The following is a 25,836-nucleotide window of genomic DNA, read 5'->3' on the forward strand; positions in this document are numbered from 1 at the left end:
GACAACCTCAGGGAGCCAATCCTCATTGCTTCTGCCCAGCCAGCCTCAAAGAGCTGGTTCCCTGCAGTGGAGACGGCCCAGGGCTTCCTTGTGAAGCTGAGTCTCTCTCTCTCACACACACACACACACACACACACACACACACACACACAGCCCAGCCAAGACCCGCACGCCCATCCCGGGTCACCTAACCTCTCGGCCAGCTTCCCCACCTGAGACCGGAGGATGCGAGAAGGAAGAGCCTCGTGTGTTCTGGGCACACAGGCAGGGCTGTCAAAACCCCTGCCCTCCTCCCACCCCTGCTCTCCTGCCGGAGTCACCCTTCGGGGTCTCGGGACTAGAGAGAAGCTGAGTCCTGTCCTCTGCAACGGCTCTGCTCGCCCCCTCTCAGCGGACGCCCTGATGTGTTCCGGGGGGCCCTCATCACCGTCTGGCGTCCCTGGGACAGCCAGGCCAGCGAGCATTGTCCCGAGCGGACTCAGAGAGTGGCCTGAGCGCCCCGCCCGGCTCAGCCTGGCCTCGTTAGCGCAACGCGGGGCACGGCCAGCCCCACAAACTACGGGGTGCTTCTGGGCTGGTGACAGAGGTGCACAATACCTTCGGGAAGCCACACCTGGCACAGGTGCTCTGGGCAGCCCCCCCTCAGAGGGCTTTCCAGAACCACTGCCCAATTGTCGCAGGAGGGGCCGGGACCTCTGTGATGTAAGAGTGGAGAAGCAACCGCACCCAGATTCCGGAGCCTTCTGGCCCCACCCGAGTTCCCAGAGACACAGGCCGGGCACCAGCGAGCTGTGAGGAGAACGCAGGGTCCCAGGGGCCCATCTCCTCCGCCTGACCTGCCCAGACACACCTGGGTGGCGCTGGGCTCTGAGGAGACAACAGGAAGGCTTTGTTCCTGGCCTGGCTGAGACTCTCTCTCCCGGCCACTCCAGGAAGAGACCTGCCCTTTCAGGGACTCAGTTTATGGTGGAGGGAGGGGGACAGACAATCAGCGCTCACCCTCAGCGAGACAAGCAGGAGTCAACAAGGCCGCGAGACCCCCACCATGTCCCAGAGACCTGTGCCACCGGGCTTTTATTTATGAAGTGACAGCTGGAGGCCATCGCTTCCCGGGCTGGTGGGATCAGGGGTGTGGCACTCACGGGCCTCCCTTGTGTCACAGGCCCCTCAGAGCAGGAGCCTGGGCCCCTGGGGATGCCTTCCACCAACGCCTCCCGGGACTTAGGGCTCCTGGGCCAGACTCTCCACAGAAGCAGATAGTTTTCGTCAGGTAAACACTCGGGGGGGGGGTGGCGGTGGGGGCGGTTAGGCTCCCATCAGCAAAGAGCAGGAGGGGTGTGCCAAAGGGACACCGGGGTCCGGGCTCACCGCACTGGGGGCTCGAGAGCGGGTCAGGGGAGTGTCCTGTAAGGTGCAGCCGCCTGCCGGGTGACAGGGCCAGAGGAGGTGCAGGGAGGGCAGGTGCCCGCCTTGAAACGCAAAAGCCCCTATCCTTGCCCGGGGCATGGAAGGCCACACCTCAGAAAGGCACCGGGCCTGGTCAGGGCTGGCAGGAGGCAGGTGGGAAGGGGACCCCACCCAAGCCTCCTGGCTCTGGCCTCCCAGAAAGTTCCTCTTTGCATCACCAGGGTCCAGACACCAATGCGATCCACCCCAGATGGTCAGCTCTCCCCGGTCACCGAAGTTTCACCGTCCCCTACGCGAAGGCCCTTCTCTTACCTTTGCTAGGGTATCCACTACGCACACCAGCGGCTGCTTCGCAGGGTATTTGGCCATGTCCCACTCAAAGTGGGTCACGAAGGATGTTAAGTCGACTGGAAGAAACACATTTCAACAAATGAGCGGGGCTCTCCCCACCTGGTGGAGACCAAGGTTGCCACACCCCCGGGCCAAGCGTCCCCCCTTGAACCGAGAGAAGCTGGAGGGCAGGCTGGGGGCCCTGGGAAGACACTGTCCCCGGGGGGGAGCAGGGCACCGGGGCAGCGGGCTGGCCTTCGGCAAGGACCCGCAGCAGCACCCACAGCCCCTCTGGAAAGCCCGCCACCAGCCCCAGGGCCGCTGGACCCGGCGCACTCCTGTACCCCAAACTCTCTCCCAGAGATGTGCAGTGGGGAGATCCCGCTCTCCCAAGAGGAGAGCTTCTGAGGGCCGGGCTGATTCCCCGTCTTTTCCTGCTGTGTAGGACACACACCCCTGCTGGGTTATTGTTCTGTTTTGAAGTACCTCCAAGATAAGACTCGCCAGAGAGCCTCCAGCCAACCCTCCAAGACCACAGAGCCAGGTAGGGTGCCGCCTGCCCTCAGGGCGAGCTGCCTTCCCGCCTCCCTCGCCCAAGCCCTGGACCTGGACGGAGTGGATTTCCACACACGTGGCTGTTTTAAAGAAGGCGTGTCGAACCCTGGCAAAATCCTAGAAGCTGCGACTGCTGTTTTTACCACCCGGGGTGGGGGTGCCCTGGTCGCTGTATGTCCTTTATATAAAAGTCTATATACAGGGAGTAGACGAAGTCGGTGTTTTCTCACCACGCGTCCCTTCTCCCCTTACTTTCTCCAGAAACAAACCTGAACCTGCCGCCCTCGGGAGGTTTCTAGTTCCCTAATCGGCCGCGGGCGGAGGAAGGAGCTCTGGAGTTTGAGGTCAGACAAGCCACACTGAGTGGGCCTGGGCTGATCCCGAGACCCGGGGGCCTCGAGCACATTAGCATCTAAGTCCCTTTGCACCTCAGTCTCCTGACCTGAGAAATGGGGCAGGGAAAGGAGGCCACACGGCCCTCCGAGCGCCTCCTTTCCAGATCAGCTCCATGCACACTTAGGGAGTGCTCCCGGGGGCCAGCTGCTGGAGACACCCAGCCCATTCTCCTTCCAGTAAGTCAGGTCAGCCTACGCGATGCTGACACAGCCCCCCAGGATCCCGTGAGCCTGTGCAAGACCAGCCTTCCTATGCTAGATTCTCACCCCGGGATACGTGCACGCCTGCCCTTCCCAGTACGTCCTTGGGCGGATAAAAGGGACACTTTTGCTCGCTCGAAGGTCAGTCACTTACGCTGAACGTCAGCGCGCTACCCTGAGGGGAGGAACAGACCACACCCCCTAATTTCAAGGTGCTCAGTTTCTTAGAGAGACAGCCAGGCAAACGTCACACCACAGTGAGCGGCAACAGAGTGTATCAGGGTGCTAAGGGTGGGAGAGACGGTGTCTAGCTCCCAGGGAGGGCACGGAGGGCGGCACACGGGAGCTGGAGGTGACCCGAGTTTGCCACGTGGCCAGCGGGGGAGGGCGCTGGGTGTTAGCGGAGGGCGCCTGGGGGACATCCTGTGTGGGGCATGGGAATCTCTGGGACAACCCGGTGGAGCAGGAGGGCCAGGGCAGGGTCATGGAAGGCGGCATCTGCACTTTCTCCCTGTGGCGAGCAAGACACTGGGGCGCAGCTACGGAGCCCCCCATGATGTGCCAGAGATCGGCCCCACGTCGACTCCAACAGCGGGGCTGAAGAGGTCACCGAGCGGGCCGGGACACCAAGCATCCAGCGGCTACGCAGCCAGTCAAGGGCACGCACACGCTGGGGTTTCTGGGGGCTTTGCGGGACAGAGGTGCAGGCGTGGGAGACAAGAAGGCGCAGCTAAGAGGGGCCACAGCTCTGGGCGCAGAAAAGGGAGGGCCGGCCCAGCAGGGTGCAGGCACCATGGGCCACCAAGGAGGCCAGGTGGAGGGAGGGGACATGCATTCAGCCGGGCAGCATGGGACGGGGCAGAGGGGAGAGGAGGTGGGCTCAACCAGGGGCAAGTTCGAGGCTGATAATGACCGCAGGCGACTCCCCAGGAGGCACGTGGAAATGAAACGGGGCTCAGAGGAGCGACCCAGCCCTGGCGGCAGAGGTATGAGCGCACAGGAAGTTGGAAGCGCCTTATATAAGGACGCCGTCGCCGCCCATGACAGCCGTGAGGGTGGGGGACGCTGACTGCCCACCTTGGCCAGGACACAGGAATTACTTCACTCAACCGAGCTTTCAGCCCTATTAAGTACTGTTATCTTCCCCACCTTAGAGGTGAGGGGATGGGCACAGGGTAGTTACCTAAGTAACACCCACTACGAGATGAGACGGTGACCGCGGAGCACGTGAAGGACCACGGTCCCCCGCGGCCCGCCCACCGTCAGGTCACAGCTCCCCTGCGGGGGAGCAGGGGGCTCGTGGCCCATCTGCGCAAGAACCACATGCTGATGCGTCTGGGCCACTCGCACCTAGAAGATGGCCTTCAGACTCCCATGGTGCCGGAATAGATAAGAGGCACCAAGGTGGGGCCCTGATCGGATAGGACAAGCGTCCTTATAAGGAGAGACACCAGAGATCGATCCCTCTCTCTCTCTCCCTCCCCATGGGCTCACACCAAGGACGCAGCAAAGGAACCAACCTCCCGGCACCTTGACCTTGGACTTCCAGCTTCCAGAACTGTGGGAGATAAATGGCTGCTGTGTAAGCACCGCCCCCCCCCCCACCCCAACCCCAGTCTGTGGTATTGTGTTATGACACTTCGAGCTAGTACAGATGTGGGGATAAATCTGGTATTAATATGGGTTTGGGAACTGCCACACTCCGGCAGGGAACGATTTGTGCAAGGGTGCGGGCCAGGGAGGAACAGAACAAGCATCTGAATTATGGGGGGGTGGGGTGCAGTCAGAGGCAGAACCAGAAGGTCGAGAAGGACTCCTCCTGGGGCAGCCGATCCCACTCATGGAGCCCTGGCGAGGGCCACGAATGCCGGCCACATGCTGTCCACACCCATCACCTCTGGTGACAACATGGTCTGAGGCCGGTCCTCCGTCTCAAAAAGCCACGGCCCCCTTGGGTCTGCCCATCCTTCCAATACGGCAGCCTTCTGCCTGCCCAGGGAAGAACCGCCTCCCCTCCCCTGGCTGAGGTCAGAGAGGCCTGGCCTCCAAGGGAGCAACTCAGGGCTGGGGCTGTTGGCCAAGGTCGAGGTCAGACCGTCAACAGCAGCTCGTGAGCAACTGTGATGTCATATCAGAACCCAAACAAGGCCTTCCCGGCAGGCAGAACGAAGGACCTGTGACCACAGGGGCTGCCGGTCAGCCAGCCAGATCTCCAGGTGTTTGTGACTTCCGTCACGTTCTAGGGTCTGCGCCAGGCAGGGGTGTGCTTGCCCCGCTTCTGCTACAATCCAAAGCATCCCTGTCCTTCCAGCCTCAAAGCTCGGTTGGGGGCGGAGGACAAGCAGAAACACGAGATGCCGCAGCCAGGCTAGGAGCCCGTGAGGGGATGAAGTCCACTGACAGGTGAGAACACCAAGACCCAGCCAGGTGACCTGCCAAGGTCCAGGACCAGGTCTGACCGCTCCAGGGCTGCTGCGGCCTCCGGCTGGCCGGGCAGCGCTGCCCCACCCCCTCCCGCCGGGAGATGGCTTAAACCCCACCTACTGGGGGCAACACTGAGCTTTCCAGTTAATCGTGTCAGTAGCTAGTTCCGTGGGTGTCCTGCAGAAGAAAAAGAAAAAGGTTTCCCAGCCCAAACGATATCAGGAAAACCTGAGCCAAAGTCAGTCTGAACAGAGGTCTTGACTGCAGTACTTTTCAGAGCCTTTACACATTGTGAATGTCAGGAGTCCTTGGCAGGAACACTGCTGTAGAGCCCTTGACCTTTATTTGCACAGGGCTGGTTACAGAACAAGGCTTAGAAGCTCTGGTCTCAGAAGTCACAGGGACCCGATTCACTGGCGGGGGTTGGGGAGCTGGAGACAATGAAGCAGATTATGTAAACAAATAAAGCTGAATTTCCGGGGCACCTCGGTGGCTCAGTCGGTTAAGCGTCCGACTTCGGCTCAGGTCATGATCTCGAGGTCCGTGAGTTCGAGCCCCGCGTCGGGCTCTGTGCTGACAGCTCGGAGCCTGGAGCCTGCTTCGGATTCTGTGTCTCCCTCTCTCTCTCCGCCCCTCCCCTGCTCATGCTCTGTCTCTCTGTCTCAAAAATAAATAAAAACATTAAAAAAAAAAATCTTAAGCTGAATTTCCTCCTCCCGAGATGAGAGGTGGCCGGCCCTCAGAGTAGCTGCCATCTGCACTGGGGATGGGGATAGTGGAGTGATGGCCTCTAGTTCTAAGTAACGTGAATTTTGAGTAGAATATAAGCATCCTGATTGCTATTTACGTATTTATTTTATTTTTCCTGACTGCTATTGTAATGTGAGCTTGAATCCTCATGCCTTAAAGACCAGGTTTTGATGCAGAACAGGAGCTCTCTACCTTAAGTCACCTCTTCAGTCTAGTCACCTGCTGGAAAATAAGTCCAGCTGATCAATGAAACAAAATAATTTTTTATCAGCGCCAGCAAGAAATTTCCACGTAAACAAACGGATGGCATGTGGAAAGGTATTTGGAGAAGTGCCAATCGGTAAAGATTTGTGCTCATCCCGAATGGGTTGGCTGGCCTTAATTCCACCAGTTTGAGCCAGTTGGAGAAAACCCAAAGCAAAGGGCTCCTTCTTTCTAACGCTGAAGGCAGGAGTGGCCCGTTCGGGCGCAGGGGCTCCCCCAGGAGGCTCAGGAGAAGAAGGGTCCTTGGCCGAGTGAACCCCCTCAGGGCCACGCAAAGCTAAGCCTGACATTTGAGCCGCCAGGGTCCACCAAGCAACCGGCTTCCAAGGGCGGGCAGGAGAGGGGACACTGAGGACAGACATCCAAGCGAGTAGAAGACCACGAGCCGAAAGATGCAGAAGTCCGCCTTGAACTCGAGAGCCAGGGCACTCCCCACCCCTGGAGGCATGCAGTGCTCGGGCGGGAAGGCAGGGCAGGCACGAGAGGGAGGGAAGAGGAACGCAACCGGCGATGGGTCGTACGGATACGGTGACCAAGGTGCCAGGGTGTTCCTCGAGAAATCCCCCGTGACCCCATCACCGCACCCCTACGACCAGGGGAGAATCCACCTTCCCGGGGGCATGCGGGCATCACACCAGGCACACTCACGGCAAACAACGCATAACCTACTCTTTAAACATTTCAGTTTTTCCTTCAAACCTGCAACGTAACGAGGGGAGGGCGGTTATTCCACTGCGTTAACACACGAAGCCAAGTTCAGGTTGGGGAGTACGAGCGTTCCCATTTGTCCAGTTAAGCAAGCAAACAACACGGCCTTTTATGGGGTTCCCAAGAGGGGACAGTGAACACGAACTGATGTGTAACGAGTGACAGAAGTGTTAACTACAGAATAACACGTGCAGCACCCGTGCACGCATACAGCCACACGTTTAACGACCTCCACGGAGTTTCAGCACCGAGTTCTAAAGTTCCCAAAGCCTCAGAGTTTCTGTCGTGCACATTGTAAGTGCACTCAGTCGGTACACGATGAAGGGGCCTGAATGTCTCCGGAATCCGAAGGTCTCTACTGGACCACAGGGGAGACGGACGTTCAAAACGCGAACACAGGACACAGAGCAGTTTTGGTCTCTCTCGAGTAGCTACTGGGCACAATGAAGACTGAAGTTGGAGGCTTTCCTCAGCCCCTCAAGGCATTTTCCAGTGTGGCGACAGGGATAAATGGGTGGGGCAGGGGTGGGAGGGGTGGGGGAAACGGATGGAATTTTCCACACCGGATAAGAGCACAAATTGATAGACGTGGCGGGTAGGCCAAACAACCGTTAGCCCCCACCGACCCCGTTCTCCCTTCCGATTTCTACAGGGTAAGAAACGCCAGGTTCTGGGGCTTTAGAAAGGCCGCCGCTGGACCACAGACGTGCCCAGGGGCATCTCTTCAAACCAGTGGTGCTGCTGGGCTCAAAACAGCGAGCACGGCCCTGTCCGACGTGTCAACTCAGACGCTCCGCGGGGGCTCGTAACATTTCAGCACGGCCAGGGCCACCGATGGGCTAGAAGCGGCTGGGAGAGCCCCGGCTAAGGACATTCCAGCGACCTACCTCCGTTGGCCAGGAGGTTCTCCGGAACCTTCCCCTTGGAGTCTTCCATAACTTCTACCACGCTCTGGGCCATCCTCTTTATGAGGCTTCGGGAAAAGAACAAGAGACCATTAGACCAGGAACGTGCCCTCCGAATTCTCACGCTGGGTGCCGCCCTCTGGGGAACCGTGGGGCAATATGTAGGCAGACACTTAAAATGTGAACAGTCTTTGAACCAGTATTTCCACTTCTGAGAAAGTAGCTTAAGGAAATAGGACAACCAGAAAAAAAACAAAACACCGTTCTGAATAAAAAGATGTCCTTCCCCAGCACCGCTGCTGACAGTGGAGAACCGGAAACCACGAGAAGATTCAACAATGGGGGATTGTTGGAGGAAATGATGGTATATCCAATGGAGGGATTATTAGGCATCCGTTGGAAATAAGGTTTACAAAGAACTCCTAACGTGTAGAACAAGGCATGTATTATAATCTTCCGTGGAAAAAAGCCCCAAGGTCCTAATTTATGCAGACAGCGTGGCTGTGACCATGTGAAAGCGTTCTTCTAACTTTGCGTATTTCCGATCCTAATCCGTAATGATAATTCGGATCATCGTAATGATAACTGAATTAATACTGAGTATAGTTCAGGATTGCTTTTATAATGAGAAAATCAAAACTGTTTAAGTCTCCAGCAAGGATCCCAAAGGATTCAGAAAGTATGAGAAAGGACGGTGGGCTGGCAGAGCATAAGGTTGTCAAAATCACTGTTGTATACCTGAAACTGATGTAACATTTAAGGATCCAGGAAAGAATAAACCAAACAAAAAAGGTCTCCTCTCTCCAACCAAAACCAAAGTATGAGAAAAGAAAGGGAAGTACAGGATTTCAAGGCAGAAGGACTCAAATTCCCACGGCTCTGCCAATTACCAAATGTGTCATTCGTTTCTTTGTTTTGGTTTTAATTTTTTTAATATTTTATTTTTGAGAGAGTGCGAGCACGCAAGCGGGGGAGGGGCAGAGAGCAGGGGACAGAGGATCCCAAGCGGGCTCTGCATGGACAGCAGAGAGCCCAATGCGGGGCTCGAACTCACGAACCGTGAGATCACGACCTGAGCTGAAGCCAGACGCTTAACCGACTAAGCCACCCAGGGGCCCCTGTTTTGTTTTTAATTTTTAAGTAGGCTTCATGTCCAACGTGGGGCTCGAACTCACAGACCTGAGATCAAGAGTCGCATCCTCCACCGACTGAGCCAGCCAGGTGCCCCTTGTAGGTGTTTTTTTTTTTTTCCTTTTTCTTTTTAGTAATCTCCACACCCAAGGTGGGGCTCAAACCCATGACCCTGAGATCAAGAGTCACACGGTCTTCCGGCTGAGCCAGCCAGGCACCCCCAAACGTGTGATTTCGACCTCATTTATTCCATCTCTTTGTGCCTCAGTCCTTTTATCTGGAGGATGCGGAGTACGGCCCATTTTGCAGGATTATCACACATATGAATGCAACAACATATTAATACAACATATTAATCAGACACCGCGTATCTAGGAGCAAGTGTCTGCTCCTAGAGGCTGAGCGGTGAGGAGTCGGATCAGAAAGCAAGCCAAACTAGGACCCAAGTCTAAAAGCCCTGAAGACCCAAATATCTGCCTTAGGCGCCCCCCGCCCCCGCCCCCCGCCCACACCTTCCCTTGGCTCCCATGAGGGAGGCCGCGTCTGCAGGCAGCGTGGATCAGGTCACTGAACTCCAGATGGGGAACATGGCCCTTCTGCTCTTGCAGACACTGGCCGTGTTGGCCGCTCAGAGCATGAGGCCAGGGGGCTGGGGACCAACACAGGAAACTGAGTCAGAAGGGCACCGAGAGGCCCCGGATAAAATGAAGAGAGGGAGGGCGGAAAGAAGAGAGGGAGGGAGGGAGGGAGGGAGGAAGCTGGTCTCCCAGCAGAGTGACATGTATTCGTGGTCAAAATTGGAAAAAATATCAGAAAAAAGAACGACCGTTTTCCTCCACCCAAGAGGAAACACGCACTTTCATTCCGGTGGGTTTCCAAAGCCTTAACTCTTCTACAGTGTATGTGGCTTGAGGTTTTCCGTCCATAACACCGACTAGTTAGTGGAGTCTACCGGGCACCCCATTCTCTCATCATTATCTCCTTCGATGCCCGCAAACACTCTAGAGACGGGCATTATCCCATTTTACAGATGAGGCCCAGAGAAGTAAATCGGCCCCACCCGCCCAGTCCGGCTGAGGACTCCCAGGCTCTCAGCCACCCGGCCACGCGGCCGTCTCTACAGTCCCCGAGACCCATCCTGGGCTCAAGTCTTTACGAACGTGTTGGGAATTTCCTAGAATCGTAGCTCGCCTCTTACTGATCATAACTGATGAGAATTCTTCTGCCAATGCGTCGTTACCCAACGAATCTGTTCCCTCGGCCGTAAAGTGCAGATGATGCTGTGCCTCTCACGGGGCTATTTGTGGAGTCTGATGCAACGCACGTGATGTTCCAGGCGCGGGGAGTTTGTGGCAAACGTCTCCAGTTGTGTTCGAAGCAGCCTGGTGGACCGCCTCCGGGCTCTCTGCCACCCCCCCGGCTCGTGGGGACATCAGGGTGGGCGGGGGACAGGGTCAGAAACCTCTCCCCTCCCTTCCCCTGCAGCCTACGGCTGTGACAATGCCTCCCCATCTGCCTGGCTTCGTACACCGTCCCTTGTGGGTCACCTACAGCCCCCACACAAGTGTCTGTCCCTTTACCAATGGGCTCTCCTCAAATTCTCCTAATGTGAGTGTCTTTCCGTTATCTGTAGAGACTGGCTCGACACGTTCATTCATCTGTTTGCGCATTCATGTGGCAAATTCCATACATTAAGCAACTGTGTGCCCAGCACTTTCATAACGCCATGGACCAAACAGAGTCCCTGCTCCCTGGAAGCTTCTATCCTAATGCCGTCAACAGCTCCTCTGTGATGCTTTGAAGTAATTATCAGTCACCCCGACCACAATGCCGCTGCTCAGGAAATGTTTGTTGGGTGAATAAACGAACTCTTTTTAAAAAGAGGAACCGACCAGCAAAAAAAAAAAAAACAAAAAAAACCCCAAAAACCAGCAAAGGGCATGAACACGCTATTCCCAGAAGACAAAAACAGGCCATTTGTAGAGTCCACGAATCTATGAAAAGAGGTCCAGCCCTCCTCAGCGCCTAAGTAACACGCACCCTTCCTTCCAGGTCAACCTAAAAAGAGAACTCACTCACCATTTCGGTGATGGCGTTTTGCCTGCTCCCGATTCTAGCCTGTGTGAAGCTTTTAACAATAACCAGGATGGCCACACGCCTGCCCTCGGGCGGGTACACGACCACGGAACATCTCAGAATAACGTGGTCCGGTAAAGCCCAGCTGCTGGAAAGATCACTTACGGCACATAACAAAAAGGGCCCCGGCTTAGCTGTGACGATTAACTACAGTCACCAGGAAACCGTCGCATTACGGAATCAGAGCGCTTGTCTTCTTGGAAGGAGCCTGAGAGTCTGCGTGATGTCTCGCTTTGGCGACGCTCCAGTCCACTGCGAACACGTTTTCAGGACCAGAGCTTCCCGTTCCTGATGTCTCTTGCGTGGCATTTCGCTGCGTGACTGTATCACAACTACTTCTTCTGGACACGGGGGTCGGTTCCCTGTGATCGCATGTCGCCACGACACACACGTCTCGCACGCTTGTGTAGGCGGAATAAGTTGTTACAGAAAAACTCCTGTCATAAAGGGTACGGACGTTTACAATTTTAACAAACAGGCCAAGCCACTCTCCAGACAGACAGAGGCAGTCTACGCTCCCACCAGCGATGGACAAGAGTGCCCGCTTCCCTGAACCTTCACCAACGTTAGGCATCATGAGCGTTCAATCTCTGCCAATCTGATAGCTGAAAATTTTTATCTCATGGTTGCCGTGACGTGCGTCTCTTTGATCATGAGTGAGGCTGGCTGTCTTTGCAGAGATTCACGGACTCTACAAACGGCCTGGTTTCTTCTGTGGCCGGCCCACCCAAGCCCTTTGCCGGTTTTTCTGCTGCCTTGTTCCCCTTTTTTAAAAAAAAAAACCGACTTGTAAGACCTCTTAAGGATCTCAGGAACTCAGCTGCTGAGACAGTGCTTTGAGTCAGGTAACATCCTCACTTCGAAGGTGAAGACGTGAAGACTTACGTGGCTGAAAGGGGCCCTACGCAGGGTGACAGGTGTCCAAGCAGAAACCGATCCCAAATCTACACGACTCCAGAGTCCATGCTCCTCATTGCTAGCTTATACCACGCTCTGGAGCTCTCCTCTAGAGGACCTGACAAAAATGTGCACTAATCCAAAAGGGAAGATGTACAGATCGTATTTTTAATCAAAAAAGCAAACTGCTGGGGCGCCTGTGTGGCTGAGCCGGTTAAGTGTTGGACTTTGGCTCAGGTCACGATCTCACGGTTTGTGAGTTCAGGCCCCACGTCGGGGCCTGTGCTGACAGTTCAGAACCTGGATCCTGCTTCGGATTCTGTGTCTCCTCCTCTCTCTCTGTGCCTCCCATGTTCATGCTCTGTCTCTGTCTCTCAATAATAAATAAACATTTAAAAAAAAAAAAAAGCAAACTGCAAACACCGTGTCATCTTGATTGGGGTGTTGGGTACCTCGGTGTCTGTCTCTGTGATGTAACCATTTGGGAGTCTGGAGTCTACGGAAGGCCGAGACCTTAAATTGTGGTTAACTTGCTCATCAGTTTCCGCTCTCAGCACAGTGGCAGCGACCCCCTTCCCATCCCCCAGCCACATGGCAGGCACCTGTGTGTTCCTGGAATGACTTGTTCACAGTCTATGGGAGCCAGGGTGGCCATAAGCGACCCTGTCCTCAAGACACTGAGGATCTGTGCTCCGATCGCTGCTTGTGATCACACAGGTACAAACAGGGGGTGATCACTGTTGTTGTACCTCCCCGCACTGTGCAAGCTCCTCCCCCTTCAGCTACAGAGACCTCCAAGGGGTTTAAAGAGCTTCTCTTCCCTTCATTTTCCTTTTTCTCATGTGGCAGTCAGACACGAAGACTAGGACATTCAAAAACAACCGTGTACACGGGAAACATTAGAAAATGAGTGTTCAAATCCAGGGAAGGGCTCAGAAAACACCTGTGGCGACTGTATCTTTACACGTCAGGCTGATCCTTGGCACAAAGACCACAATTTAAAATAAACACAAGCAGGGCGCCTGGGTGGCTCAGTTGGTTAAGCGTCCGACTTCGGCTCAGGGCACGATCTCACGGTTCGTGAGTTCGAGCCCTGCGTCGGGCTCTGTGCTGACAGCTCAGAGCCTGGAGCCTGCTTTGGGTTCTGTGTCTCCCTCTGTCTCTGTCTTTCCCCCGCTCACACTGTCTCTCTCTGTCTCTCAAAAAATGAATAAATGTTAAAAAAAAAAAAAAACTTTAAATAAACATAAGCAAAACTAATAACAAAAAACAGCAAATCCAGGGAGGGAGGAGGATATGATTTCCAGAGTTACCACATCATTAGACTCAAATGTCCAGTGTTCAAGAAAAAAAATCACAGGGCATTCAAAGAAGCAGGAAAGTACTGCTCATTCAGAGGAAAGAAATGAAGGAATGTAACATGATGGCAGATCTACCAGACAACGACTTTAAAGCAACTGTTTCAAAGATGCTCAAAGAACTAAAAGATGATGAGATGAACCTTAAGGAAGCAAGCTATGAGCAAAACAGAAATATCCATAAAGAGACAGAAAATCCAAAATAACAAAGAAAAGCACCAAAAAAAAAAAAAAAAAAAATTCTAGAGCTGAAAAATACAGTACCTGAAATGAAAAATCCACTAGAGGGACTCCCAGGCAGATTCAAGCAGAAAGACTCATCAAACGAGAAGACAGGATACAGAGAGTATCAAGTCTGAGGAATAGAAAGACCAAAGATTGAAGAAAAGTAAACAGAGGTTAAGGAACCTGTGGGCCCCATCCAGCAGCCAATATATGCATTGTGGGAGTCCCAAAAGAAGGAGAGAGAGAAAGGGGTGGGAGAACATTTGAAAAAATAAGAACAAAGCTGAAGGACTTATACTTCCTGATTACAAAACTCACAACAAACCTACAGTAGTGAAAACAGTGTGGTACTGGCATAAGACAGACAAACAGACCAATGGAATACAACAGAGACCCCAGAAATAAACCCTCAGATACATCCTCAAATGATTTTTGACAAAGACGTCAACACCATTCAATGGGGGAAAAGACAGCTGTTTCAACACAGAGTGCTGGGGAAGCTGGAGATCCACACATCAAAGACTGAAGTTGGAGCCCTATCTCACACCATATATACAAATTAACTCAAAACAGAACAAAGACTTGGACCCCTACCTCACACCATATATAAAAATTAACTCAAAACAGGACAAAGACTTGGACCCTTACCTCACACCATATATAAAAATTAACTCAAAATATCACTAATCAGCACTAATGGCATGGAGGGAACAAAAAATGGCTCAAAAACATTTAGAATAAAAGCTCAACCTCACTCGCTGTGAAATATTTTTCACTTATCATAGTGGCATATTGAAAGGATTTATGATTTCAGCACTGGCAAGTACTCTGGGAAACAGGAATACCAATGCCCTGTGGATACAAGGTGTTAATCGGTACAGCCTAGTTACAGAGTACTTTCAGAACAGCCATCAAAAGTTTTTAACACATAAGATACTTTTGCCCAGCAATTTCACTTCCGGGGATTGGTTCTTCTGATAATCTTGCTCCTGTGCACAAAACCATCTACACAGAGATGCAAAAAACATCTCTATGGTACCAGCAAGGGACCCAGGTGATAAAAATGGATCACCAAGAAGTCTCTAAAAAGGAAGGAGGAAGCGGGGTGCCTGGGTGGCTCAGTCGGTTGAGCATCCAACTTCGACTCAGGTCATGATCTCGTGGTTCGTGAGTTCGAGCCCCACGTTGGGCTCTGTGCTGACAGTTCAGAGCCTGGAGCCCGCTTCGGATTCTGTGTCTCCCTCTCTCTCCGCCACCCTCCCCCCTGCCCCTTGCCCACTCTTGCTCTCTCTCTCTCTCTCTCAAAAATAAATAAACATTTAAAAAAAAACATTTTTTAAGGGGAAAAAGAATAATAAATAATACCTATAGGTATGGTCCCATTTTTGTAAAAACAAAAACAAAAGCCATAAAACTACACGCTTGTATTATGCATGGAAAAGTCCATAAAGATTGACACTATATTGTTGAAATGGTTTCTCTTACGGAATAGAACTGCAGAGGTGGGATCCGGATTTTAAAACTACCAGCCATGTATTAATAATAAAGCAAGAATTATGGTAGTGCAAATGAACAAAGCAATGAGTAAATGAAGTATTAAATTCAAGGGCATGCTGCCTGGGCTCAGCTGGTTAAGATTTCTTTCAAATTAACCTTGCCAGTCAAATGGGGAGCCAAGGGGAGAAAGTGAGAAAGATGGGGACGGGGAGGTGGGGGCATCACCCAGGTGTGAGGCAGGGCAGGTAGGGAACTGACGGGGCGAGGCGGGGGGGTCCCTTCAGGAGCTGGGCAGGCAGAATCCAGATGCTAGAACCCCAGGGGAGGGGCGGGAAGAGGTCGGGAAAGAAGGGCTGCCTGGGCCCGGTGTGCAATGAAAATGCTCTTTCTTTCTGAGAACACTGTGTGGCACCTCTCAGCGCTGCTGATTTCCGGACCCCGAGATCCAAGGGGGCTGTTCCCTCCGGCCCTTGGGACCCAGGATAACTCAAGCGCTGAGAGCACAGTAGGACAAAGACCCCTGAGATCTCTGTCTCCCTCCTCTCCTCCTCCCGAAATCCCACGCTCACCCGACCGGCTGTCATGAAGGGCCCCAGGGCCCTTCCAGACCCTCCTTGGATGGACAACGGACACACAGGAGAGGACTAATCTCCACTCACCGGAGTGCCCCTGGCCCAGGACCCAAGCACAGGGGACAATCTTCCTAAAGGGTAGCCCCACTGCAACCACGCACAGCAAAGCTTCATGTGTTTCCTCCTTCCAGAGCGCCCCTGTGGGCCCAGCTTTCATCATGGCGCCCCCCTTCGGCCGGAGGTCGGCGCCCACCTGCCCCACCCCTGGCCTTGTGGGAAGACAGGCTGAGTCTCACCCACCCAGTTCGCTGCGGAGTGTGGTTATCAGGTTCCGAGGCCCTGTGGGCCCAGAACTGAGGGCTTTCCCCCCTTCCCCGGGTTTTCTGGATAATTCAGGCAAAAGCAGACTGAGGTTGGTGTGGTTTTCAGAATTACTCCAAGCCTGGGCGTTGAGGGCCAACAGGTGACTGGGAGGGTCGGAGGGAGTTTGCATAGGGTTTTGAAGCAAGAGTAGCAATAACTTGTCTCTAGTGAGCTGTCCTCGGGCCTCAGGCACTTTGTGTACATGTATGTCTCCATAAACCAATGACAGAGGAGGCGAGGCCATGGTGAGCTCAGGAAACTGAGGTTCAGAGAGACGAAGACACTTGCCCAAGAGCCCTCTGCTGGTGGCCTTGACATCAGCTAGTACCGCCCCCCTACCCCGCCCCTACCGCAAGCCTCTGTCCACGGCAAGAACTGCTCTCAGCGCACCAGCGGCTAATGTGTCCCTCTCTGGATAATCAAAACCCCAAGCACACCCCTCAGAGGAGGAGGCGGGGGGGGGGGCTCTGATAGGTCCAGCCTCCCTTTGCAGCCACACAGAAGCCCTGAGAAGTGAGGCCCACAAGCTTCCGCACAGCTGGTGACTCACAGAGCCCCTGGGCACCTCACCCCACTCCTTTGTCTCTGCTTCCTCCTCGGTGGCCACAGGACAATGAAATCAACATGCCTCGCAGCAACGATCAGGAACAAGTGACTGGACTGTGATTCTGTGACTTTCTTTTAATAAATATAAAGATCCAATGAGGCCTCTGAGAAGGTTTCCCACTCGGGGCTCTGGAGGGCTCTGGCCACAGAGATACGATGCTTTGAATTCTGACCTTGCTTCTTAGAAACTGGGAGTTGCAATAAGGGACCGATACTCTCCATCCTTAGAGGGATCCCCTCTGTGCACCGTTTGTAAAGCCATTCAGCAAGATTCGCCATCGTTCCAAACGGAATTTGCTTTGGCCAAGTTGGCATTACGCAGATGGATTTACCCACACGGTCGTTGATGATCCTTGGTTCTCTTCAAAAACCAGTCTACCCTCAGAGAAAATTTGCTCCCTAAGGGGCCATGGCCAAGGAAGGCCCCTTGTTCTGAAGGGTTACTGAAATGCTCCGGGGTCCCACAGCCTTTGAGGGGTAACCAGGCAGTCCCCCAAGCGCCTGGCTTAGAAGAGAGACTGGGATTTGTTCAAGGTCTGGAGCATTTTCCAGAAAGTCAGTCCACCCAGCAGCCCAGGCACCGTGCCCAACTGCAGGGGTCCCACCCCCACGGGGCTGGGCCCAGCGCCCACAGTGTGAACAGCCGCCCCAGAGCGGTCCAACCTGCGGCCCGCCCCAGAGGACGAAGGCACAAAGGCCAGAGCCCGCAAATCACAAAACCCAGTGGCTGACGCGCACCTGAAAATATGCTTCCTCTTGCGGGTTACCGAGAAATACGCATTAAAACAATCACACCTCATTTTCATTTCGCCAGGTAAACGACAGGACTGTTTCGAGGCAGTAAACTAACAAGGGTATGATGAAACAGGACTTCCTGGCAACCTCATTGGAGAACAATTTAGCCATATGTACAAACCGCTTTAAATATGCCTATATCCTTTGACCCGGTAATTCCACTTTTGGAAATGCCGCTGTAGGAGGCAGCCAAAAATGTGGCTGAAGATGTACGTGATGATGTTAATCAGGGTGTTATGAGAATAGAATGAAGTAAGTGTTTTACTACCACGAAAAAGAAAAACTTAAAGAAGCCGTCCCTCCATTAAAAATCCTTGACAATAGAGTCACGCCTAGGTAGGGTGACGAGAATATGGTCTGCCCACAACGGTAACTAAATGGTTAGTTTACCATCGTGTGGGGCCCCGGATGGAAGGGCCTTCAGAGACCCAGGAGAGATGGGGACTTATTTGAGGTCACACAGCCCGGAGGTAGCCGACCGGGGTAAAAATAAGACCTCAGGTTTACACTAAGAAAGTGGATTTAAATTTTTTTTTTTAAACGTTTTATTTATTTTTGAGACAGAGAGAGAGACAGAGCATGAACGGGGGAGGGGCAGAGAGAGAGGGAGACACAGAATCGGAAGCAGGCTCCAGGCTCTGAGCCATCAGCCCAGAGCCCGACGCGGGGCTCGAACTCACGGACCGCGAGATCGTGACCCGAGCTGAAGTCGGACGCTTAATCGACTGAGCCACCCAGGCGCCCCAGAAAGTGTTAATAACAATGTTCTTTCATAAAACCTCTTCTTGGGGGCGCCTGGGTGGCTCAGTCGGTTAAGCGTCCGACTTCGGCTCAGGTTGTGATCTCACAGTTCATGGGTTCAAGCCCCACATCAGGCTCTGTGCTGACCGCTCAGAGCCCGGAGCCTGCTTCGGATTCTGTGTCTCCCCTCTCTCTGCCCCTCCCCTGCTCACGCTCTGTCTCTCTCTGTCTCTCAATAATAAATAAATGTTAAAAACCAAACAAACAAACCCTCTTCTCATTTAAATTCCTTGTCTCTTTGCACTGCGATAATTTTTTTTTTTAATGAAAAGAAAGCAAACATTGTTTGCAAATGTTCAGGCAAACATTTTCTCAAGGCCACAGAGTGGGGGCCTCCCAGCCACTCTGACGACGGGACTCCCCTCACGATCAATCACCTTCTAGGGCCCGTCAACACACATGTCATGGTAAATCGGCAGGGAAGGTGTTACTTCTCTTGGTTTATCTGAAAACACCCAGGCTTTCTATTTGCATGAAATGCCCCAAACAGGCAAATCCATACAGCAAGTGGTTTGGGGGGATGGAGGAGGGAGGGGGTGGTGGCGAATAGGCACAGGGCTTCCTTCTGAGATGATGAGAAGGTTCTGCAACCAGATGGTGGTGACGGCTGCATTACTTTGGAAATACACCAGAGACCAATGACTAGCGCACATCGAAGGGGTGAATATTCCGGTGTGTGAATTATATCTTAATTTTTCAGAACACGCCCCAGCCTTTCTCTTGGCTTTGAGGGTGAAGACCCAGTCTGGAGGAGAATGTCAAGGACGGATTTGGCCCTTTAGGCTGGATGTCACCACCTTCTCCTAAGCTCCTTGGCTCTGCTCCTTCCTTTTCCATCACCGCTATAATTTTATGGTTCCCACAAACCTGCCTGAGCCCTGTCCTGGGTCACTGTCCGAGGCGGGCCACGTCATCCTTCTCCAACTTTCCTTCAATGGCTTCCTCTCTGGTTGTCTTGCCTCGCTCAGTCTGGACCCCCCCCCCCCCCCCCCCGTTCTATCCTGCCAACGGCAACCAGAGGGATCTCTAAAAATATACAGCTTAGCGTGCCATTGGGCCATTTCAACTACGGCCGCGGTTTTCCAAGTTCAAATATTGATGTTCGAGCTTCTGAGCAGAGTTTACAAAGAACGCTCCTGCCTGTCTGGTCTTCTCCTTCCCCACCCACTCACCACTGCCCGTCCCGTGCCAGCCTCCTCTGCAGGCACCTGGAATATCTTGAACCACCTGGATGCTGTTCACCCTTTGTGACAACAGCCCAAGTGCCCCTCCTTGTGGCAAGTCCACCCCTAACAAACACAAGAGAGCATCGGATAACGCCCCCACCCAGTACATGCTGCTTCTTGCCCTCAACAGAAACACACGGTCCATTATGTCCCAGGCAATATTATGCGGGAGTGCTAGTGAACAAAGCGACCATAGTTGCTGCCCCCATGGGGCTCCCTAGAAACTGCCCTCCACCACAGCAGTTATCATACCGTCAGAAGTGTTGGTTTCCTCATCTGGGTGCTCCGTCAAAACAAAGAGAGCTCTGAAAAATTACGAATTGGACGACCACCAGCTCCAAGGAAAATACAGTGGTTCCTGGAAAACGCACAGATGCCCAGCAAATGCTGGCATTCGCCTTAAGATGTGAAGCAGGATGTTGGACCGGTGCTCCTCAGAGCCATCATGGTCCTCCCCCATTTTTGCTTTGTCCACGTGTCACACGGGATTGAAATGATCTCTACAGTCATCTACCTCTTCTCCCAGAATGTGATCTTTTCAAAGAATGGCCATTTCCTTAAACAACAACAACAACAACTTAGTATTCCCCATGTCCACAAAATTCTAAGTACTCAATGCAACTGAAATAGTAAGCTTAGCCCATGACAAGGGGGCCATGTCCTGGGACCACAGGGGACCCCAGGCTTTAGAAGGTCCCCAGGTGACCTTCCTCCAAGCCACATCCATCCCACAGGGCCAGGAAGCAATCCAAAGGTTTGAGGGTCAAAGGGGATGTGTGTACCCACACTCTGTGTACCCAGGACCCCAGCTGCCTCAACGGGTAGGTATTTACCTAAGAGAAATTAAAAACAAAGGCCAACGCAAAGATTTTACATGAATGTTCATGACAGCTTTCTTTTTAATAGTCCCAAACTGGAAGGCATCTAAGTGTCCCCCACCAGGTAAATGGATAAAGAAATTGGGGCTTACCCATAAAATGGAATATTACTCAGCAGTTAAAAAATGACTATTAATAGACACACGACAACATGAATAAATCTCAAATAATGATGTGGCATGGAAAACCCAGACCAAAAAAAGAAGAGTACACACCCTCTCATTCTTTTCATACAAATGTTCTACAAGACGCCAACAGTCTTATAGGGACAGAAAGCGTATCAGCGTTCAAACTGCTGAGAAGGAAACTGATCACAGAGAGGCACAAAGAAACTTTGCGGGGGAAGGATATGTTCATTATCTTGACTGTGGCGGTGGCTTCACAGATGTGTGTGTCTCAAAACTCATCAAATTGTCCACTTCGAAAACTTGCTATCTATGGCTTATCCTTTGTCTACATAGAGCCATTAAAAAAAAAAAAAAAAAAAAAAAAAAAAAAAAAAAAAAAAGCTACTATACCCAGGCAGCGTTACTGAGCTGTCAAGTTCATAAAAACCCAACATTTGACAACACGCTTTATGAGAACGGGTTAGGGAGATGCGGACTGTCCTTCATTGCGGGTGGAAAGGCAAAAGGGTCAACCCAGAGACATCTGGCAACATCTGTCAAAATTACAAAAGCATAGGACCCTCAGACCCAGCAGTCTGCCTCTGAGAATTCGTCCTGCAGATACACGCACACTCTCTCCCATGCAGAGTAATGGTAAAGGTGCAAGATTATATCCCGAGGCACCGTTGCCAAGAGCCCCCTTCCCCTTCAGAGTAAATAAGCCAGTGCCCACCTTGGGGCTGGTCAATAAACTATGGGACCGTCCCCATGTGGAACGCTGGCTAGCTTAAAAAGAGAGAAAGCTCTTTATGGACCAACAGGAGAAATCTCCCAGCATATAATGCTAAGTGAGAAATCAGCAAGATACACCCCAGCGTATGTGGAGAACTACTTTAAAAAGGGAAACAATACAGATATATACTGGAATTTTCTTGCGTTTGCATTAGGAAGCACTGAAAATGTATTGAAGCCACTCATAAGACTGGCTTTCTTCAGCAGAGGCCAGGGAAGGGGTCACCCAGGGGGAGAGTGCAAGGGAGACTTCTCATTGTTTTTATCTTTGATGCATGTGAATGTATTACCTACCTGCTCAGAAAAAAAAATTTTTATTATAAACTTTCTAATCTCCATTTAGAGTCCCTGGTCTTGAGATCAACTTCCTAGAAATGCGTTAAGATTGAACAGGGTTGGAGCCCTGGGTGGCTCAGTCGGTTGAGCGTCCGGCTTCAGCTCAGGTCACGATCTCAAGGTTTACGAGTTCGAGGCCCGCGTCGGGCTCTGTGCTGACAGCGCGGAGCCTGGAGCCTGCTTCGGATTCTGTGTCTCCCTCTCTCTCTGCCCCACCCCACCTTGCGCTCTCTGTCTCTCAAAAATGAGTAAGTGTTAAAAAATATTGTTTTTAACTTGCCCCTCCAGCCCCTGAATATCAGGGGAGTATAAGTGGCTGCCATCCACGTAAGGTGTGACGAGCCAACTCAGAGCACAGGGTGAACGTGGTTGGGCTGAGGTCCGGAGGACAGTGGAGCCCTAGGGTCCCAGGATCGGGAGAGATCCGAGATGCAAGTAAGCGCCTTCCACTGAAGTTAGCCTCCAAAGGATTATTTTGTGGATTTCACAATGTTGCCTCAGGCTGACCCTGACCCCAGGCCTGCTGCACACAAAGCGGCCAGCCGGCATTCCTTCCTTCCCTGCTGGCCGGACTTCTGGTTTGGTGAGAGCTCCCAGGAGCTGGGGGGTGGGGGTGGGGACTGTCAGGTACTGGGCCACCTCAGGCAAAGCAGAGATCGCCACAGCAGGGCCCCCGAAGAAGGGATAAAGGCAGGGCAGGCAGGGGGGAAGCTAACCGAGCCATGTGCCAAAGCCTCTGGCTGGGGCAGGCAGAGAAGCAGGTGCACGGGGCTCAAGCCTGACACTCATCAGCCACGTGACGTTGCACACACAACTCCACTCCGTGCGGGTCAATATTCTCGTCTATAACGGGAGGATAGTCACGCCGTCCGCAGGGCTGTGGCGAAGATTTCATAAGAAATAGAGAACTGAGCAGTGCCCGATACGGTCCCTGGCACCCAGCGAGCGATCCGTGAACGGCACCTGCCAGAACAGGGTGGTGGAGAACTCAAGACCGAAAACAACACAAACAGAGGCACACAGGACATCAAGTGCAGCCCTCGGCGGAGGCCCCAGTGTCAGAGCTTTTTGGCATCCGGCAAGAACGGCAAACCGCGCCCTGTATGAACACGTGGACACAGCAGGTATGAAAATCATTGATGACTGTCGTTTCTACACACACGTATGTTGAGCCTGAATCCCAGGCTCAGCCCAGTGCTCTCGATACAATGAGAACAAGAGAACCAGGCAACCGTGGAACGCTCAGAAAAAGCAGCAAGATAGGAGGTCACAAGAGCCCTTCGAATGTCCGAAGATGGAAACAGCACTGACTTCACACTGAAAATGCAGATTTTCGGGCCCCACCCAGACCTACTGACTCAGAAATTCTGGAGGAGTCAGTAATCTATTTCTTTCTTCCTTCCTTCCTTCCTTCCTTCCTTCCTTCCTTCTTTCCTTCCTTCCTTCCTTCCTTTCTTTTTAATGTTTATTTCTGACAGAGAGAGAGGCAGACTGCAAGTGGGGAGGGGCAGAGAGAGAGGGAGACACAGAATCTGAAGCAGGCTCCAGGCTCTGAGCTGTCAGCCCAGAGCCCGATGCAGGGCTTGAACCCACAAACCGTGAGGTCATGACTACAGCTGAAGTCGAATGCTTAACTGACCGAGCCGCCCAGGCGCCCCCAGGAATCTATTTCTTAGCAAACCTTCCAGATGAGTCTGATGCACCCAGCAGTTTAAGAGCCACTGATTTAAGTGTCTGGAAGTGACGTGCCAAGCGTGGTCTGCAACCCAGCAGCACAGTATGACTGCAGAGCTTGTAAGAAACGTTGAATCCCAGGGGCGCCTGGGCGGCTCAGTCGGTTAAGCATCCGACTTCAGCTCGGGTCATGATCTCATGGTTCGTGAGTTCGATCCCTGTGTTGGGCTCTGTGCTGACAGCTCGGAGCCTGGAGACTGCTTAGGAGTCTGTGTCTCCCTCTCTCTGCACCCCTCTGCTTGTACTCTGTCTCTCTCTCTCTCTCTCTCTGAAAAATAAATAAACATAGAAAGCAAGAAAGCAAGAAAGAAAGAAATGCTGAATCCCAGGCTCAGCCCAGACCCACTGAGTCAGAATCTGCATTTTCCCAAGATCCCCAGGGCATTCACCTGTCTGTTTGAGAAGCACTGTCTAGAATTCTAGCCCAATGCTGTCTAATAGAAATATAATGGAGCCACATATGTAATTTAAAATTTTCTATGGGGCGCCTGGGTGGCGCAGTCGGTTAAGCGTCCGACTTCAGCCAGGTCACGATCTCGCGGTCCGTGAGTTCGAGCCCCGCGTCAGGCTCTGGGCTGACTGCTCGGAGCCTGGAGCCTGTTTCCAATTCTGTGTCTCCCTCTCTCTCTGCCCCTCCCCCGTTCATGCTCTGTCTCTCTCTGTCCCAAAAATAAATAAAAAACGTTGAAAAAAAAAAAAACTTTTAAATTTTCTAGTAGCCGTGTTAAAAAAATAACAGTGAAACTAATTTTAATAATGTATTTTATGGAACCCGCTATCCCAAACATGGTTGTTTCAACAGGTAACCAGCATAAAATGTTTATTGAGATTTTCCTTTTTTTTTTTTTGGTACTAAGTCTTTGAAATCTGATGTTTTATACTTTACCCATCTCATTCCAAACTAGCCACCTCTCAAGAGCTCAAGGCCCCATGTGTACAGTGTAGTGAGGACGGAGAACAGAGAACTCTTCCGAATTCTTTTTACGGAGCCATCATCATTCCGACACTCATGTGGCTTTGTGATTCTGTGCTGTCACACAACAGACCAATCTTAATTTTGTGTTAAAAATGAGGACTCTGGGAGCACCATCAATTGAGCGCCCGATTCTTCATTTCAGCTCAGGTCATGATCCCAGGGTCGTGAGTTCGAGCCTCGTGTTGGGCTCCTCACTGACAGTGTGGAGCCGGCTTGGGATTCTCTCTCTCTGCCTCTCTCTCTCTCTCTCTGCCTGTCTCTCCCTCTCTCAAAAATAAAGTAAACTTTTTTAAAAAAAAAAATGGGGGATTCTGGGGGCGCCTGGGTGGCTCAGTCGGTTAAGCGTCCAACTTCAGCTCAGGTCATGATCTCGCAGTTCGTGGGTTCGAGCCCCGCGTCAGGCGCTGTGCTGAGCCTGGAGCCTGCTTTGGATTCTGTGTCTCCCTCTCTCTCTGCCCCTCCCCCACTCGTTCTCTGTCTTTCTGTCTCTCTCTCAAAAATAAATAACATTGAAAAAAAACTTTTTTTTAATTGAGGATTCTGGAGCTAGACTCCTTTACACCTTACCTTAGCTTCCAATAAGGAAGTTCAGGGCATTTGTGGGCCATAAAATTAATACAGGAAAATCCCAATTTATAAATCGTAAACATTTAGAGAAAAGATTTCATTTCTAATAGGAACTAAATAAAAAACAAAATTTGGAGGAAAGTAATCAATGAGATACTGTGCAGGAATTTTACTGAATGAAACATGAAAGTTCTCTACCAGAGGACGAAAGAAAAGGAGTTCAGTCAATTGAAAGATGTACTGTGTTCACAGAAGTACACAAAATGATAAGAATGTTAATCTCCCATAATTTCAGTGTAATCTCTTTTTGTATCATTAAAAAAAATTTTTTTTAATATTTATTTTTGAGAGAGAGAGAAACAGAGCACAAGCGGGGGTGGGGGGCAGAGAGAGAGAGGGAGACACAGAATCCAAAGTAGGCTCCAGGCTCTGAGCTGTCAGCACAGAGCCCAACGCGGGGCTCGAACCCACGGACCGCGAGATCATGACCTGAGCCGAAGTCAGACGCTTCACCAACTAAGCCACCCAGGTGCCCCTCAGCGTAATCTTAAATAAATTATCAGTAGGATTGTCGCACTAACCATGTGATAGGTTCTGTCCTAAATGCTTGGGACATATCTAAGTTTAAAACCCTGTACTTAATAGATACCTCAAAATAAGGTCTTCAAAGTTTACAAATATTAGGGCTAGAGCATGAACGTATGTGTATTTTTTGTTTTGTTTTACCAAGGAAGGAACCATACAAAATCCTCATAATGATTGCCTCTGGGGAGAGGGACAGGGGTAAACTGGAATTTTCTTTTTGTACCTTTCTATATCATTTGATTTAAAAAAAAATTAATATTTATTTTTGAGAGAGAGAAAGAGAATGAGCGAGGGAGGGGCAGAGAGAGAAGGAGA

The 25,836-nt window shown here is 52.0% G+C and overlaps 2 protein-coding genes across 11 annotated transcripts in view; one reads left to right on the forward strand and one right to left on the reverse strand.

Moving 5' to 3' along the window:
* The window catches only part of ATP6V1C2 (ATPase H+ transporting V1 subunit C2), a 52,571-nt gene that overhangs the window by 17,252 nt on the left and 9,483 nt on the right, over nucleotides 1-25,836 (reverse strand). For 4 of the 7 annotated variants that reach the window (XM_042933680.1, XM_042933676.1, XM_042933678.1 and 1 more), the window contains exons 4-6: nucleotides 7,922-8,007; nucleotides 6,996-7,025; nucleotides 1,720-1,814 (exon numbers count right to left, since the gene is read on the reverse strand). In XM_042933680.1, coding sequence (XP_042789614.1) covers nucleotides 1,720-1,814; nucleotides 6,996-7,025; nucleotides 7,922-8,007 — 211 coding nt within the window. The remainder of the gene's footprint in view (nucleotides 1-1,719; nucleotides 1,815-6,995; nucleotides 7,026-7,921; nucleotides 8,008-25,836) is intronic. The other 3 variants (XM_042933681.1, XM_042933679.1, XM_042933675.1) reach the window with 1 other exon arrangement.
* On the forward strand, nucleotides 740-5,878 carry LOC122216623. Of its 4 annotated transcripts, none has more exons than XR_006201001.1 (7): nucleotides 740-1,270; nucleotides 1,629-1,872; nucleotides 2,183-2,636; nucleotides 2,866-3,563; nucleotides 3,819-4,470; nucleotides 5,200-5,291; nucleotides 5,838-5,878. XR_006201001.1 is itself a non-coding variant. In XM_042933683.1 (6 exons), exons 1-6 carry the CDS (start codon nucleotides 2,742-2,744, stop codon nucleotides 5,754-5,756), a joined length of 759 nt encoding a protein of 252 aa, XP_042789617.1. In that variant the 5' UTR covers nucleotides 2,661-2,741; the 3' UTR covers nucleotides 5,757-5,860. The 4 variants fall into 4 exon arrangements, 1 of the variants encoding a protein (XP_042789617.1); XR_006201002.1 differs by having other exon boundaries at nucleotides 741-1,270; nucleotides 2,866-3,874; nucleotides 4,389-4,470; XR_006201000.1 differs by having other exon boundaries at nucleotides 2,866-4,470.

Source organism: Panthera leo, chromosome A3 (genome assembly GCF_018350215.1).
Source record: "Panthera leo isolate Ple1 chromosome A3, P.leo_Ple1_pat1.1, whole genome shotgun sequence".
Taxonomy (NCBI): Eukaryota; Metazoa; Chordata; class Mammalia; order Carnivora; family Felidae; genus Panthera; species Panthera leo.

What these genes read in the sequence shown, in the direction of transcription:
- LOC122216623 (XM_042933683.1), top strand. Translation starts at nt 2,742, where the DNA reads ATGGGGCAGGGAAAGGAGGCCACACGGCCCTCCGAGCGCCTCCTTTCC. An exon ending in AAGGGCACGCACACGCTGGG is followed by an intron (nt 3,564 to 3,818) that starts GTTTCTGGGGGC and finishes GCGACTCCCCAG; the next exon opens with GAGGCACGTGGAAATGAAAC. An exon ending in GGGAGATAAATGGCTGCTGT is followed by an intron (nt 4,471 to 5,199) that starts GTAAGCACCGCC and finishes CTGTCCTTCCAG; the next exon opens with CCTCAAAGCTCGGTTGGGGG.